Genomic DNA, 16,565 nt, shown 5'->3' with positions numbered 1-16,565 from the left:
TTTAATTGCACCATTCTTCTTGTTTTATTGAACTACTAATGATTTTTAGCTGCAATGCTGCATTAGAGTCTAGCATTCTTTGACCTGGATGTTTTGTCCATGATTATTGTTAGTTTCTATTTATTTTATTAATTTGCAGATGTTTTATTTGATTTTGGTGGTGATGGGTGTTGCTCCTACTCAACTGAAATTATTCTGAAGAGGAAGTAAGTGGGCTTGCATGTGTACCTTACGATCCTTTAAACCTGGAAAGGCAATCTCACCAGGGCTGAGGGTCATTTTTCAAATCTGTCTGAAGGCTTGAGGGATGTATTCCCAGGTGGACGGGACCAAAAAAGGTGTGGTCACAAGGACCGAGTTGCCTGTTGACGATGGCTGCAAACTGTATAGTTTGGTATAATGGGTTGTTCTTAACTGAAAAAAAAAATTGATTCAACTTAAAAATTGTATTTTTAACTGATCTCCCTTCCCGTTCAATCAGAGGCCAAAAATACAGTTTTTAAAACGGGGGGGGGGGGGGGGGTAAGTGAGGGTCCTGGTTTTCTAGAAGCCCCATAAAACATTCTATCTTTGTCACCATGCCTCCTAGAGGAGGGTGACATTTTGAGCAATATTTTGTGAAAAATAATTTCTAATTTTTGGCAGGCTAGGAGCACGGGGTGGTGGTGTTACATGTTGCTCACTATTGATTTAGACAGAAAAATGGATCCTATGGCAAGAATGGCTTGACTCCAACACCATCTTAATTCTTTTAGACGTTCTCTTTGTCAGCAGCACCAGTTGGCAGAGGGCATGACCTGAGCTGAGAGCTTGTTTTCTGGAAGATTACCTTTTGGCCATAGGAGTCTTTTGGTCAAAGTCAGGCTAAATCTTCCCAGAGTTTTGTTAAGTTAAAAACGTGCACAATCTGTTTTTACTGTTGTAACCCTGAACACAACAATGTGCACATACAAACGTCAGTATGCAATTGCCTCTTAGTTACAATGAGTTACAGATAGTCAGAACATTTGAAAAGGTCCTTCTCCAGAGTCTTTGGAAAAAGAGGTAGAACTCTGGCTTCAATGGTTTTATAATAATGAACACAACTAAATGTGAGCTTGGGCAATTTGCTGGCCAAACCTGTTCAATTGAGATACCGGTAATCACAGTAATGATTCTTGGTATCTACTCAGTGGAGTGAGAAGATACCAACATATTTCACCCACTCTGGCCGCATTGCATTGGCTGCCCATCCGTTTCCGCATCGACTTCAAAGTGTTGATGCTTGCGTATAAAGCCCTAAACGGTTTAGGACCTCGATACTTGGCGGAACGCCTCCTCCCACCAAGATCTACCCGTGTCACTCGCGCGAGCCAGGAGGTGAGACTGAGGAGCCTAACGCTGAGGGAGGCCCGGAAGGAAAAGACTAGAAATCGGGCCTTCTCGGCGGTGGCTCCTCGTCTCTGGAACAACCTACCCCCTGAGATTCGCGCGGCTCCCTCGCTGGGTATTTTTAAGAAACAATTAAAAACATGGATGTTTAGGCAGGCCTTCCCAACAGATAACTCCTGACGATTTTTCCCTCCCCTATAGCTCTCCTATTTTGTTTAATAATTTTTTCTTTCTTTCTTTTTTGTTAAGTAATATGGTTATATGTATTTTATTGTATTATCTTATGTTGTTAGCCGCCTAGAGTGGTCCTCACACGACCAGATAGGCGGGATATAAAATAAATAAATAAATAAATAAATAAAATAAATTAAAGAAAGATTTACTTGATTGTTTCTAGTGGCAAGACTAAACTGTAGGGTGGTAAAACAAGGAATAAAACCAGTGGTTAAGGGAAAAGTAACCTGCTTTCCTTAATGAGAAAACTAGTCAGTTCAAATTAAGGCTCTTTTCTTGCACGGATCTCATCCATCATTTTCTGTCTTTGCACTGGAGCTACTCAAGGATCTAGATGGCACTATGCAAATCCAAATAATATTAGTCGAAACCAGAAATGTGTTAACTCCAAGAGGAGTGAAATAGAGCTCAAATGAAATCCATGCTAATGACTTAGATGCATGGCACAAATGTTTGTGTTGTGACAGAAATCACAATTGGGAATTCATCTGCAGCACTAGTAGGTTAGTGAGATGGAACTGCTACCTTTTTTAAATTGTTAGCCGCCCAGAGTAGACATGTGTCTAGATGGGCAGGGAATAAATCTAATAAATAAACAAACAAACAAACAAACAAGCAAATAAATAAATGGATGAATGCATGCATACATACGTTGATGAATGAATGAATGCATGCATGCATACATACATACCTTGATGACAAGAAAACAGAAGAAACATAGACTGTTTCTTATGTTCTCTTGCCATTAAACAGTAGGACTACAACAATCTCACATTAATTAAAGAACCAGAAACATTCCAGATGTGTAAATAATTCAAAAGTACATTCAAGGTTTCATTGACACATTGCATAGCACTTGTTCTTGTTATGTGCTGCCAAGTTGTCTCAGACATTTGCAAGCCTTTGAATGAGTGACCTCCAAAATGACTTATTATTAACAACCCTGTTTAGCTCTTCTAAACTCAAGGCTGTCATTTCCTTTATTGAGTCCACTGATTTCATACTGGGTCTTCTTTTTCTGCTGCCTTCAACTCTTCTCAGCATCAGTCTTTACCAGTGAGGTATACCTTCTCCTGACCTACCCAAAGTCAGCAGGCTCGTTCCTTTCTGTTTGGGCTCTAAATCCCAGAATTTTCCACTGTTTGTTCTGTTCTCTAGACAAGTGCCTAAATTGTGTTGACCTAGAGAAAGGCTGAACTGGGAGGCTTAATGGGCCAGGATAGGCCCAGCTCAGGCCTAGGTTGCTAATGGAAAAGGCAGCTATCCTAGTGGTTGCTAGAGTCCCAACAGAAAATAATGCACATGCCAAGTCCTGAGAATGTTGGGCACGCTGCATATTGGTTCTTAAGATATGAGAAAGTCAGGATTTCACTCTCCTCCTGTTTATCTTATCACTTCCTCAAAACTCATAAAAAAATATGAGACAACATCAGAAGCCAGCATGTGAACCATGTGGTACTGTATTTCTCCTCTGCCCATAAGTGAGGCCACATCTCCATTAAAGTAAAGCTAACAATTAAACCTTTAAAAAAAGTGAAGTTATCCCTTGTTAACTGTCATATTGCAATGCAGCTATAATTCAGGGAGGTCATAATTACAAGCAATTAGGTATCTGTAAGTATTTACAAATTACAGATCAACAGTTACTAGTTACAAATAATTACTTTTGTAACTGGTTACCTTCAAGCCCTGAAATTGCCACTTGCTGATGAGGCACATTTTAGTTTTGAGATCTTGTGATACCAAGCACATTATGCTAATTTATTCAGATACATACTGAATTCCTTCCTTCCTATACTGGGACCCATTTTCTAGCTCACAAACCATAAATCTATAAGTACATTGGCTGGCATCCTTTTTGGTATAATTTTACTTATGGATGGTAGAGATTTTCAGTGGAGAAGTACTTTCTTCTTCTCTGATACAGTTTTTATGACTTGCAAATAATCCCCTTCACTGAGTGGAAGCTGTGAGATCTAAGGGACAGGAGGAGGAAGCTTTCATTACAAAAAATTGACACTACTTGATTGTGTTACTGGCCAGGGGAGATTTTCACAAATACAAAAACTTCCTCTTCCTGTTTCATGGCTTCCCCTCAATGAAAGGATTATTCATAAATCAGAAAAGATGAAGGAAAGAAAGAGATGATGGCATCCCTCTGCTGGTGATGTCATCACTCTTCTATGGATGCAGCGAGTAAGTTATATGCTAAAACATATCATATTAAAACAGACTTTGTATTAAAACACTGCTGAAAACACCAATGAATATGTTTCTCAGATAAAATTTATATGACATACAGAATCTTTTTTCAAATTACACATGCTTCTCCTGAAATCCCAATTGCCCTGCTGAAGGAGATGCATTGCTATGTGAGGATCACTGAAGTAGAGTGTACAGTTCTGATTATGATGTATACCAATACATGATGTAAGTCTTTGATGAACAAGCAGATGTAGCTTCTGAAAAGACAATTTTTGATGGAATGGAACTTTGAGGAACTACAATATAGGAAAACCTCTCTTGGGATCTTGCAGAGAAAGAGTTAACTAAATTCTCCACCCAATGTTGTTTTGTTTCAACTTTATTTACCAAGGCTACCACCTTAGGCTTATCAGACAGAGATAATTGTTGGGTGGGAAGAATGACTAAGAATAGCAGCCATATTGTCAAACATGAGAAAACCATATCTCTAGTACCTGATCAAATCTTACACACAATGGGCTGGCTTAGATGTAGTGCTATATTATACTTTAATGTTACTACAGTGCATCTCAGTTAGCCTCTGCCTGGCACAATTACACCCCAGTTCACTTTTCAGCATGGCTGTGATGACGATTTGAAAGCTTTTCTTTCTATTTAAATGAACCACAGCTTTCTGTGTTCTCTGAACCTTATGAAGTTTGGTTAATCTCTGTTATGATTAGGTGAAAAATAGGCAACTGCAAACCAATATTTACAAAGGCTTGTTTCAACTATGAAATGATTCTCTAGATCCATTTCAGTCTAGCTTCAGACTTGGTCATGGGACTGAGACTGCTTTGGTTGCCTATGCTGGGAACTGGACAGGAGAGTATGTCCCTGTTCATTTTGCTGGACCTCTTAGAAGCTTTCAATACTAGTGACCATGGTATCCTTCTGGGCTGTCTTGCTTGGATGGAACTTGGAGGCACTGTTCTATGGTGGCTCTGGATCTTCCTGGAAGGGACAACTCAGAAGGTGGCACTGGGGGGCTCTTGTTTGACCTCCTGGCCATTGCCTGTGGTCTCCCTCAGGGCTCTGTTTTGTCCCCTTTGCTATTTACCATCCACATGAAACCATGTGGATGGTAGTTTTGGAATTTGGTGTCACCAGTATGGAGATGACACTCTACTCTCACTCCTTTCCATCCAAATCCAAGGAAGCAATTTCAGCTCTAGATTAGTGACTGGTGTCAGTAATGGGCTGGATGAAGCTGAATAAACTGAAACTCAATCCAAACAACACACGAGATGCTCCTGATCGGTTGAAAGGCAAAGCAAGGAATAAGGTCACAGCCTGTGCTCCTGGGTTCTTGGGTGTGCTCCTGAATTTGTCTTGAGCTTGGATGCTCAGGTTTCTGCTGTGAGCAGGACTGCATTTGCACAGTTAAAACTGTTCCTGGAGAGGTTGATCTGGCCACAGTAACACATGTCTTAGTTACATCCCGGCTGGGTTATTGTAATGTGCTCTACATGGAGCTACCTTTGGAAATTGCTCGGAAGCTTCAGTGGGTCCAAAATGTTACACACAGATTGTTAACTGGGGCTGGCTACAGGAATCACATAAGCCCCATTACAACAACTATATACAGTAGTGTCTGAAATCCAGTAGCAAGCTGCAACTAGAGTAGACACAAAGAATTAGTGGGGATTTGGTAGTCAACTCCTCCATAAATTCCACTGATTCAATGAGCATGCTCTAACTATGACTTACTACTGGATTCCAGCCATTGTGCTCAAAGCACCTTATAGCTATACAACATTAATAAATCATAGATGTTTGAGAGGTGTTACAAAATTGTGGTTAGGTAAAAATGGAAATATATTTTAAATTATCTCTTCACAAAGAGATGCATTTCCAGTCTTCTTTTACCATCCTGTTTAAGATGTACTACTGCCTCAAGTGTAAATGTACACTGAAAAACTCCAGATCAACATATATTAGGCAATAGTTCAGTGTATGGTCGGCATGTATCTGCCATTTAAGCATAACTTTTGAGTTCATCCTTGTGATGGTTGCCCCATGTCACTCCCTATCACTCACAGTCCGGTTCTCATTTGCATGAGCCTATGAGAGGAGTGGAGGGGCGGAGTTAGCAGAGAGAACAAGGTTTGTCAGAAGAGAAGCAGAGAGGAGAATTAGCAGTGAGAGAGAGAGAGAGAGAGAGAGAAATAATATAGTAATAGAGATAAACTGGTCAAGATAAATAGAGCAGGTGGTGAAGGTGGCAAGATATACAATATTTGAATGATTTGATTATATGCATTGAATAAATAACATCTGTGATTCTGATTAAAGTTAATACTATTCAATAAATAAGTTCTGTTGGCAGCAACCTGACAAGTGTCTGACTAAATTTCATTATTTACTGTGGATAAAGGAAATCCACTGGTGGCAGTGAGAAAAAAGGGGGGGGGAACATCCCAAGTGTTATCTGCTGGTGAGAAGACATAATGTGAGCCCTTTGCTTGGGGAAACAAGCAGGGGTTACGTGGTAAACGTCACAATCTTTTATGAAATTTCCTAATAATATTAAAATAGATGCTATCTATTATTTTACAACAGAGAAAAGCTTCAGTAAATCTTTGCCCAAAAGTACCACATACTACAAATGAAAAATCATGTTTCAAACCAAGCAATTTATTATCTCCTTCATGTAAAATGGCAAGCTTTGTTACATAAGAGAAATGTAAATTCATCATCTCCAGACAGAAATCTTCCGAGTGGCAGAAAATCCCCCAACTATGCACATGTCACTTTCATTTCACTGAGCCATCCCCAACATAAAATATGCATAATCAATACTCACTATTATGTTTAAAGACTCTGATTGTAGCACCTGAGAGCCGTGCACCAAGAATAAGTGAAGAATGGTTCAATTCATCACTTAAAATAAGACATCCCTGTGGAGAAAATAATGAATTACAGAGAGTTAGAATAAACACACCAATCCACATTGTTGCATTGATGTGTTAAAAGTCAAAAACCGAATCTTATACTACTTATTTATTAAACACATGTCAATCCATCCTTCATTCTAAAGTACTGGCAGTTCAATCCAAACTGTCCTTGTGCTGCCTCTCACACACACCCTGCCCCTTGTGATGGCCGATCTCATAAATGTCAGCACAACTAAATCTGCAAGTACACCTGCTGTACCGGCTGAGATCAGCTTTTAGAAGAGTTTAATAAAAGGGGAGGAGCTGAGCTACACCACACAGAAACCCATCTCAGATCAGACTCACAGTCATTATGCCAGCAATAAGTAAGGCCAGGATCAGTGGAGTTGTATCTTCTAACAACACAAGGCTGGAATTGGTTTGGATTCAGTCCAGCCTTAGATGTCTGAATAGAAGCTCAGTCAGCAGATATCTTTGCTTCTGAAGACTGTACTGTAAGCAATCTTGGCTAGCTAGGATTTACCACCTGAGGTGGTAAACAAAAACACAAGAAACAAAATACACCATAATAGCTGCCCCGAGTAGACTTGGTCTAGAGGGGCGGGGTAAAAATAAAATAAAATAAAATAAAATAAAATAAATAAATAATATAATATAATATAATATAATATAATAAAAACAGACCAAATGTGTAAAAAAACAGACCAGAATAAGTTATCACCAAAATACACTGTGGAAGTACCACATATTAGAAAGCTGATGTTTTGTGTGGTAAGAAATTAATTGGGCTACTTTTTTATCTTGACAACTAGAGATCTGCATTTTAAGCTATTGTAACTTGTGTCTGCTCCAAAGGTCTATTTTATGAAAAACACTAGAAAATACTGATTTATTGCCATATTTTAAAAGGAATTTTCAGCTTGAGATCTGGAATGGTGATTTCCTCATTTGGCATACTTAAGATAAAAGTAAGCAAATGAATATTGGCCTTTAACACAGGTATAACAAACTCTTGAAATTGTAGAATTTGCATTTCTCTCATATAATTCTGATCTCACTCCAGTCATGCAATAAACAAACATCATACACCATACAAAAGGAAATAAGAGGGGAGGGGCGGAGTGATGGGCAGCGAGAACATGAGAAATTCAAGGGCTCTGGGTTTACTCCGAGTCAGAAGACCCCACAGAAGGGGGGGGCAAATTTTTACAAGAGAGTGGACTTGCTGCAAATGGGGGATTTGGAAACGCCGAATTTCAGATGGTGGTCTGTCTTTTGGAAGAGTTTCCTTTCCCACACGCAACTGTCTCGTGAAGTCGCCATGATGGTGGGTTAGCTGCCTGGAGAGGGGGAGGTAGAAGATTTATTATCTGAGTGCAGGAACAGAGATTAATGATCTGCTGCTAAGCTGCAGCAAGTAAAAAATCAGATCTGCTCTTCTGGAAGCTGATAAGGAGGAAGATCTCAACCGGCATAACTTTGCTAATGCCTGTAACATTGGAGTTTTTCTTACTGCGTCACAACTCGGAAAACAAAACCAACTCTGTTCTTTTTCTCTCTTAACCCTTCCTCCCAGAGAACTGGCTTTTCATAAATTTAGGACTTAAGAACTTTAAATAACTCTGCACAATTTAATCTATGTGACTTTGCATCTAGCTACAAGGTGGATTATAAATCAAATAACATCCTTGGCACGGCTGGAGTTACGTTTAGAGTCCCCTTTCATTAGACTTTAAGTGTGGACTAGCTAATAAATCATGAGGGAAATCTCAGTAATTAACCTGCTGACTGCTTATAGCCATTGATGGGAGGGGAGATTCATTATTGCAACCCACAATGGAGATTTATTTTAAGAGACTTCTTCAAGAATGCCAATTGGACATAATTAATTATATCAAGGCTCAGCTCTTAGAAGTGACGACAGATTTGAAGATGATACTTCTTGGACTGCATGGAAAGATAGAGAATGAAGACAAACAGCTTAAACAAACCACGGAATTTAATGAACAACTACTATCGTCAGAGAGAGAGACTGTTTTAAAGCAGTATAAACAAACCATTGAACTTAACAACTGCCGTCGCCAGAGAGAGAGAGAGAGAGAGAAGAAGACTGTTTTTCTTCAAAAGTTGGACAAGATGTTTAAAAAGGAAGAAAGGGGAGGTTGGAAAGAAGGGGAAAAATATATTGAGACTGTTCCGACAGGAAAGAATTTAAAGGGGGAGAAATGGGCAAATTTGAGGGCAGAAATTTACGATCAGAGATCGGACAGATCTATGTTGCTCCAAAACCAAAACACTGACTATATTAGGATGAATTTAGTCAACCGGATAGAAAATGTCTTAAAGAAATATTATGGATGCCGTTTCAAAACTGGTAAAAAAATAATGAAAAAATGAGGCAAGAGGCCAATCTTACTATAAGCAAATTTGGCCAGATATGAAATTTAATGCTAGACAAGCACATCTAATTCATGAATTTTAGAAATGATGATGAATAATAATATTGGATGCTTTTGTTTGTGATTCACGTATATTTTAATATCAAATAGGTGTGAATTATAATGGTGACTATGTTGACAAGATTAGACATATATCTTTCTGTTTAGAAGAATGGAGATTTTTGATGAATGAACTGGCCTGTGTAGATTCTATTGGTGGGTAAGTAATCTTAAAGAGGAAATGAGAAATGTTTATGATGTGATTTAGATAGATGGAAATGCAGGTGAGGGAATTTATAAAATTTACTATAAACTTAGGACGTTAGACACATAATTAGATATACAATATAGGGATATGAAATATAACGTGTAGATACATGCAGATATACTATGATGCGGTATACGAATAAGGCATAAGATCTCCTGTAGTCAGAAATTATATAATAGATAAGTTGGTATGGGAAATACCTCCCCGCTTATATGTTTTGTTGGTCTTATGTGTTCTTGATTGTCCTGTAGGTTTTTATTTGTTCTGTAGGTATGTATGTCTTAAAAATAATAAAATATTTAAAAAAGGAAATAAGAGTAGTTAATTTCCCCCTTAAAAATGAAGATAAAGGTTCCTCTTGACATTTAGTCCAGTCATGTCTGACTCTAGGGCACAGTGCTCATCCCTGTTTCCAACCCATAGAGCCAGCGTTTGTCTGAAGACAGTTTCCACGGTCACGTGGCCAGCGCGACTAGACACGGAACGCCGTTACCTTCCCACCGAGGTGGTAGCTATTTATCTATTTGCATTTGCATGCTTTCTAACTTTATTATCCAGGTGTGGGGATCCCTCTCTAGTGAGGGTGAAGATATTCCAGAAAGTACACGGAGGTAGAACAGGCATGAGAGAAGAGCTGGAGAAAACTGATGACAGCAGCAATCCTGGTCATTTGTTGCTCACATGCACACTAAGGCACCATCTACCATCACTAAGAGAGCTGATCTCAAAAAATGTCCTGCTCTAGCATTAGAAGCAGAGGAGGGAGACACAAAACCATCTCAGCTGATGGGAGTGGGCAATGTGCATGTGCAAGGGAGAGCTCCAGTTGGGCACGACCACCTGCTTTGCGCACCATACATTGCTTGTCTTCCCCTCCCCCTTACTTTCACCTTCACGTTCTCCCTGTCAATTTATATTTTCCTTGAGAGGCATGGGCAGGGGACACACCTGTAAATCTGTAGGAAATTTTAATATTTGTGCTTAACCAAATCTGACCTCCACTGGGTTGAAGAAGCTTATGTCCTGCTCAATTTTTCCTCCTCACCACCAAGTGATTTAGATCAGGTGAAGGGGGAGGATGGCTGGCCCAAATTCACAAAGCAAATGTTGTGATTTAGTAAAGACTCAAACCTGGCTCTCTCGAGTCCCGATAAAAAACAAACTTCACCAGTTCATGGGATGATTAAAATGTTTTAATTGTGAGAGGTGGATCCAGTTGGACTCTAGTATGAGTACATTTTTTTAAAAAAACACTACCTTTCCATTTCATAATAAATCCCGATAATTAGTGAGGTAGATCAGCCTGAAAATAAGAGGGGCATCACCCAAATATCTTTGGGGAACAAATCCATCCTTCCTACCACCTGGCTGAACGTATTCTGAGGAACCTGGCAGCTTTATAATTTTTGGACTTAGTCCTAGTAACAGAAGCAGGTGTTCAGAAGAAAACAAAATACAAAATTCACATTAGGTTAGGCATTTATGACCAACTGTAATTTTACAGTATTTTTTTTTTCCCCACTGGCTAAAAAATAGTTCTGGATAACTCAGAAGTTGTGTGGTATTGTAGAATTACAACAGATCCTAAGAGCAGGGGTATGCTGCTAAGAAAGCATTTGTCCCTATGTTAGCAGTAGTATATAAATGTCTGTGACGACTTTCCTATTTTTCTATTAATCTTATTTGAGCCTCAGGAAAATTATTTTGATACAAGCATGATAATGAAAAGGCTAAGTACAGTGGTGCCTCGCACAACGATGTTAATTGGTTCAAAAAAAAAAACGTTCTGTGAAAACATCGTTCTGTGAAACACCATTTCCCATAGGAATGCATTGAAAACCGGTTAATCTGTTCCAATTGGAATGGATTGCCGTCCTTAAGCGAAAATCCCCATAGGAAACATCGTTGAGGGAAACGCGGTTCCCCAATTGAAATGCATTGAAGCCGACTCAATGCATTTGAATGGGTTTGCGAAGTCCCTTTTCGCTCCTGTAAAAGTGTCTTAAACTGTTTGAAACCTGTTTTAAATGCTTGCAATTGTTAGCCCACCTCCTGAAACCTACGCAAACTTAATTTGGTGTTGTTCTGAGTCTTCGTTAATTTTTTGTGATTTTTTGTTTTCTCCATTGAAAGCCATTGGATGGACCATTCAATGGCTTTCAATGGAGAATAAAAAAAATTCACCAAAAATTAGCGAAGACTCAGAACAACACCAAATTAAGTTTGCTTACATTTCACAAGCTGGACTATCGATGCCAAGCATTTAAAACAGGTTTCAAACAGTTTAAGACACTTTTACAGGAGTGAAAAGGGACATCGTTGTGCGAAAATTCCCCATAGGAAACATCGTTGTGTGACGCGGCAAATTTTTCAGGAAAAGCCATCGTTGTGTGAATTTATCGTTGTGTGAGGCACTCGTGCGAGGCACCACTGTATACTGAGTATATTTGAGCATCTGCATATACTCATCCTTGTCTTAACTGTGCAAGTGAGCATTCATTCAGGTAATAAAAATATATTCATGATACTCACACAGTGATCTTTCATTTAAGCAATACAAATATACTCACTGTGTCAGTATAACAAGTATATTTTTATTACTTAAACAAAAGATCACTAGTACTAACAATATTTTTTTTTAAAATCCCACTTCTGGAATGCCACAGCAATAGGTCACCATCAGAATGGTTCTTGAGGTTTCTGGGTGATGGACAAGACAAAATCTTAAAGATTTTCACTCACCTTCCCAACCAATGCTGGAATATTCATAGAATTCGTGGCATATCCCATGCCAAATGCCATAGATGCTTCGACGCCCAGGAACTGTGCCACCAGATTTTCTAACTCCACATGTTTATCTAGGTTTCCTGTTGTAAATGGTTAAAAATAGTTTTCAAACACCACCCAAGAAAATGTAAAGAATTAAAAATAGTTCATTGGTACTTCTTAAGAAAATCTACATGGATGCACATGAGTAGATCACTTGGAAACTCGCACAAGACTTAAGCAGAGAAAATATAAGCTAGTTTGACATTCTGACGATTATGTTATAAAATGATTCTGTAGACCAAAACTGTCTTTTACAAAGTCTGACAAAATGAAAAGGAGAAGAATCAATCAAGTAACAAGGCTCATGTATCTAATTCTTATACTGAAACTGCAGAAAGTTAATACAAGGGGACAGGGAGAGAGGCAAGTAAGGTTTCCCCATCAGGGATGCTCTACTCTGCAGCATGGCAATGCAGGAGCAGCAGGGGCAGCTGATCGCCATATTCTGTCACTCCTGGTGTCTCCCATGAGACACAGCAATGTCCCACAGCTTCACCTCCCAGCCAGCCACTGAGACTGGGGGGTCATCGGCTGGCAGAATGGGACACCGTTGGAGTGCTAAGCTTTCCACTTTGGTTTGCCAGAGTGGCACTCCTCCCACCAGTCTGCAGTGGGATTGGTGGACCCATATTGTCCAGTGGATAGGGAAATATGAAGCTGAATCAAACTATGGCTCACACATTGCTGGAGGACTGGTTTCACATTACCTGAGAAATGCTGTGGGATTTGCTGGACTCTAGCACCACATGATGCATAGAAATGTACAGGCTGCTTGATGCACTGATAATCAACCTAGCTGAAAATGACCTCTGTGCATGTTAAAGCCCAGACTTGATCCTGGTGGCTGAAGAGTACCTGGTCCTGGTCTAGCTGCAGCTGCCCAAGATTCACTGACTGATTTACATTTGTGTATCTTACATCTAGTGAGAGAGCACTACTCTGGGCAGCTAACAGCAATAAAAAGAATTAAGAATTCATCCACCGGTACATAATCCAATTAGAAAAACAATGAAAATGCTCCAAAGGCAATAGCAAATAAAAGACATTTAAAAACAAAGGGGTCTGCAAAAATATTAAAAGGGGGAGATGTTACCAAAGGCCTCTATGAAAAGCTCAACTTTCACCTGTTTCCTGAAGGTCAGAAAGGAGGGAGCCTGGGTGAACACTGTCTATCATTGATAAAATCACATCAGATCAGACCAACAGGAAAAATGACATTACTTCGGCTGGTAATGTTTGAAAGACACGTTTGATGGTGTGTCGGGCAACTTGGCAGGGTTGATATTGCACAAAGAAAGTTGCCCGCAATGGCAGGACAGATTATAATCTGGTAGCATGTGGATACATCACTGGGGCATCATCTTTAAGTAGTTTGAACTGTTCAGAGGGAAGAGGTTACATTTATCACACCTGAGGTAAGGACAGACATCTGTGGGACATTCAGGATGGGCCCATGTCTTGGTTAAAGATGGGTGTGAACTGAACTATCGACCAGAAAAACAAATAAATCGGGCTGTTTTGTGGTTCCGTCCACAACCCAGTTTGGGGATCCTGTTTTGTGGAAGTAAAATGAAGTGTCAAACCTTCCCCCCCCCTCAGACTTCAGTTTGCATCAGCAAAACGGACACCCACCTGTGCCCTTCCCATTGCCCCTGTCACCTCTTCAACTGGTTCTGCCACCACCACTGTTGCCTCCATCATTGCTGCCATCATCGGAGATAGCACGCCAGCTTCCCTTCCAGGAGCTAGGCCTGCTGTCTCTGTGCACGTGCCCGCCACCCAGCTGATCAGGGCAGTCAGCTGGGGGTTGGGCACATGGGCAGAAGGCAGTACCTAGGCTCCTGGAAGGCATTGCTATGGGCAGTATGATGATGGCATCAGTGGTGGCACAATGATGGTGGCGAAGTGGAGACAGGAGAAGGTACCCCCCTCCCGGGCACAAACCGAAAGCTGAACCACAAATCAGTTCGGTTTTCTGGTTAGTTTGTGCCCATCTTTAGTCTTGGTTATAGCAGCAATAATGTAGCAGGAGACATCCATTGCATTATTGTGTAACAGGTTGCTTAACTAAACATATTAGGCTACTGTAATAAATCATTCCAATGCCATTTCACACACTTAGCAAGGTCACCTTCATAAGATTATGAAAGTATGATGTTATGAAAGCACACCGTCATCTCAAAAATCTAACTGATCATTCTCCTGGACCACAATGAATGAGAACAGATTTTTTTGCTTCAGTTTTGTAAAAGCCAAACCTGATTGACAAGGGTGTGCAAGACCAGCCCTTTTGCTGTGCATCTTTCTAACTGGCGTGGAACCTCTGTGGGTGGTAGGTGAGGTGTTGAATAAAACTAAGAGGCACCAAGCAGATCTTATCACTGGGAGGTTTGTGAGAAGACCTGCTGGGTGAGGATGAAAAGCACAATTGTGTTTCATCAAATTCCTGTGTCTTATTTCAATGCAAAAAGGATGGAACTAAAGCACAGCTGTAACTAACTCTGATTTCCAAGACTCACTAAGCAGGAATGTATATGCTTAGTACAGTATATACAAAGCACAACAAATCCTTTTGAAACACTGCACTTCATGGAAGAACTACAGCCCAATAGCAGAAGAGCTAAGGATGTTAAAATCTGTTACCATATTTGCTGGCGTATAAGACAACTTTTTTCGCCCAAAAAACATGCCTCCAAGTTGGAGGGTCATCTTATACGCCAGGTGCACTTCAGTTGGGCCAGGAAGGAACCGCCGCCACCGCTGTTGAGTGAGTGATGCGGGGCGATGCCGGCAGGGGAGGAAGGCAGGCAGGCAGGCTAGTTGGTTTTCATCTAGCTTAAAGCTGCTTTTTGGCCCTCAAAATATGATAGAATGATAACTGTCATAATCCCTACCTTTGGCCATATGAAAAGAGGCTTCCAAGATTGTATGTTGAAAACATTAGGAAGATCAAATGTTTTCCCATCACAGCTCCATTTGCTTTTCTGGATGGCAAAATGAAATATTTCCCACCCATTCCACTCACCAACTAAGAAGGATGCTATTTGATTATGAATCTGGTTATGGAGTTACAGTCTTTTATTTATTCATATTTCTTTTTATATTATGCAAAGAACCATCAAACACAGATCTAGAAATTCAAACAGCTTGTATACTTTGCTTTGTTATAGAAAGCTGCATGACTAGGTTTCCTACAATAACGAACAGGGGTAGTAGCAAAGCAATCTGGGAATACCAACATAGCTCTGTGGTCTGTGGACATAAGGAGTGAACTGCCCTGAAGATATATGCCTTATGGAATGGCCTACTGACCTGTGGAATGGCATTGAGGAAATCTTTGGTTTTGTTTCATACACAGCATAACTTACTGTTTCCTATTGGCAAAAAGGGCTGAGGATTCATTCCAGCTTGGACTTTTGAATGATGGACTGAATAAGAAAAAGACTGATACACGATTTCTGTGGCAACAAGGCTCTGCCTGAGCTGGAAGAGAATGGAACAGTATGGAAAGGCTACAAGGCTGAATATTTTCAGGGGCTCCAGGCCCATAGTGTACCCTGATAAGATGCTATGGTCTCATTATGTGCCGCAGGACAAAGGGGTGATTTACTTTCCGGGAATAAAGAAATGTGGTGCAATGAACTTTCTCTCTCAGTTTGCCATCTACCAATGTAGAACTGAATTTGAGGGGTAAAGATGTCAGCCAGAATGCTGGAAACCTAGGGGTACAAGTAGAGCAAAAAGCAGTTGTTGTTTGGGATTCAGAGTCCTGTTCTTTCACACTCACATCCATGCTCACATGCAGATGCTTTTCAGTTCACTTTTTCTTGTGAAATTTTTACTTTTGCAGATTTTGACCGTTCTGGGGCCTTTAGGCCTTAGCTTGCCTTGACTCTGAGAGAAGCTTCAGTTATGCCCTCCTACCCACTGGGGTAACAGGAAACCCTGCTTTTTCAGCTTGAAGTGGCTTAAGAAGCAAGCTACTTCAGGATATTGGCAAATTGGACACTTCCCCTACTCCTTGGTGGAGGGACAGGGAAAGCAATTTTTTAAAAAAAAGACCCTGGCAGATTATCGCTTAAACACTTCATCATTTAAAAAAGAGAGAGAAAAACATTTGCATTGGTTTGTCTGAAGTGCTGGTCTTGACCAGTTCTTTAAGAGGAAGCAATGAAAAATATTGTTTTTCTTGTAGTTACCTTGAAAGTTTTTAAACAGACCCATAGAAAAATGGCTTACACAAAGTGGCTATAAAGGACTTCCCTCACAGATATTGTTATATCT

General features: G+C 40.1%; 1 protein-coding gene across 1 annotated transcript in view; it reads right to left on the bottom strand.

Annotated features, from left to right (window-relative positions):
• SPTLC3 (serine palmitoyltransferase long chain base subunit 3) overlaps positions 1-16,565 on the bottom strand; it is a 114,067-nt gene that overhangs the window by 37,302 nt on the left and 60,200 nt on the right. Inside the window, exons 5-6 of the mRNA XM_073003330.2 lie at positions 12,195-12,319; positions 6,656-6,749 (exon numbers count right to left, since the gene is read on the bottom strand). Of these exons, the coding sequence (XP_072859431.2) occupies positions 6,656-6,749; positions 12,195-12,319 (219 nt within the window). The remainder of the gene's footprint in view (positions 1-6,655; positions 6,750-12,194; positions 12,320-16,565) is intronic.

This window comes from Pogona vitticeps, chromosome 1, assembly GCF_051106095.1.
Source record: "Pogona vitticeps strain Pit_001003342236 chromosome 1, PviZW2.1, whole genome shotgun sequence".
Taxonomy (NCBI): domain Eukaryota; kingdom Metazoa; phylum Chordata; class Lepidosauria; order Squamata; family Agamidae; genus Pogona; species Pogona vitticeps.
Note: the sequence above shows the minus strand (reverse complement) of the source record. Positions and strands in the feature narration are given on the sequence as shown.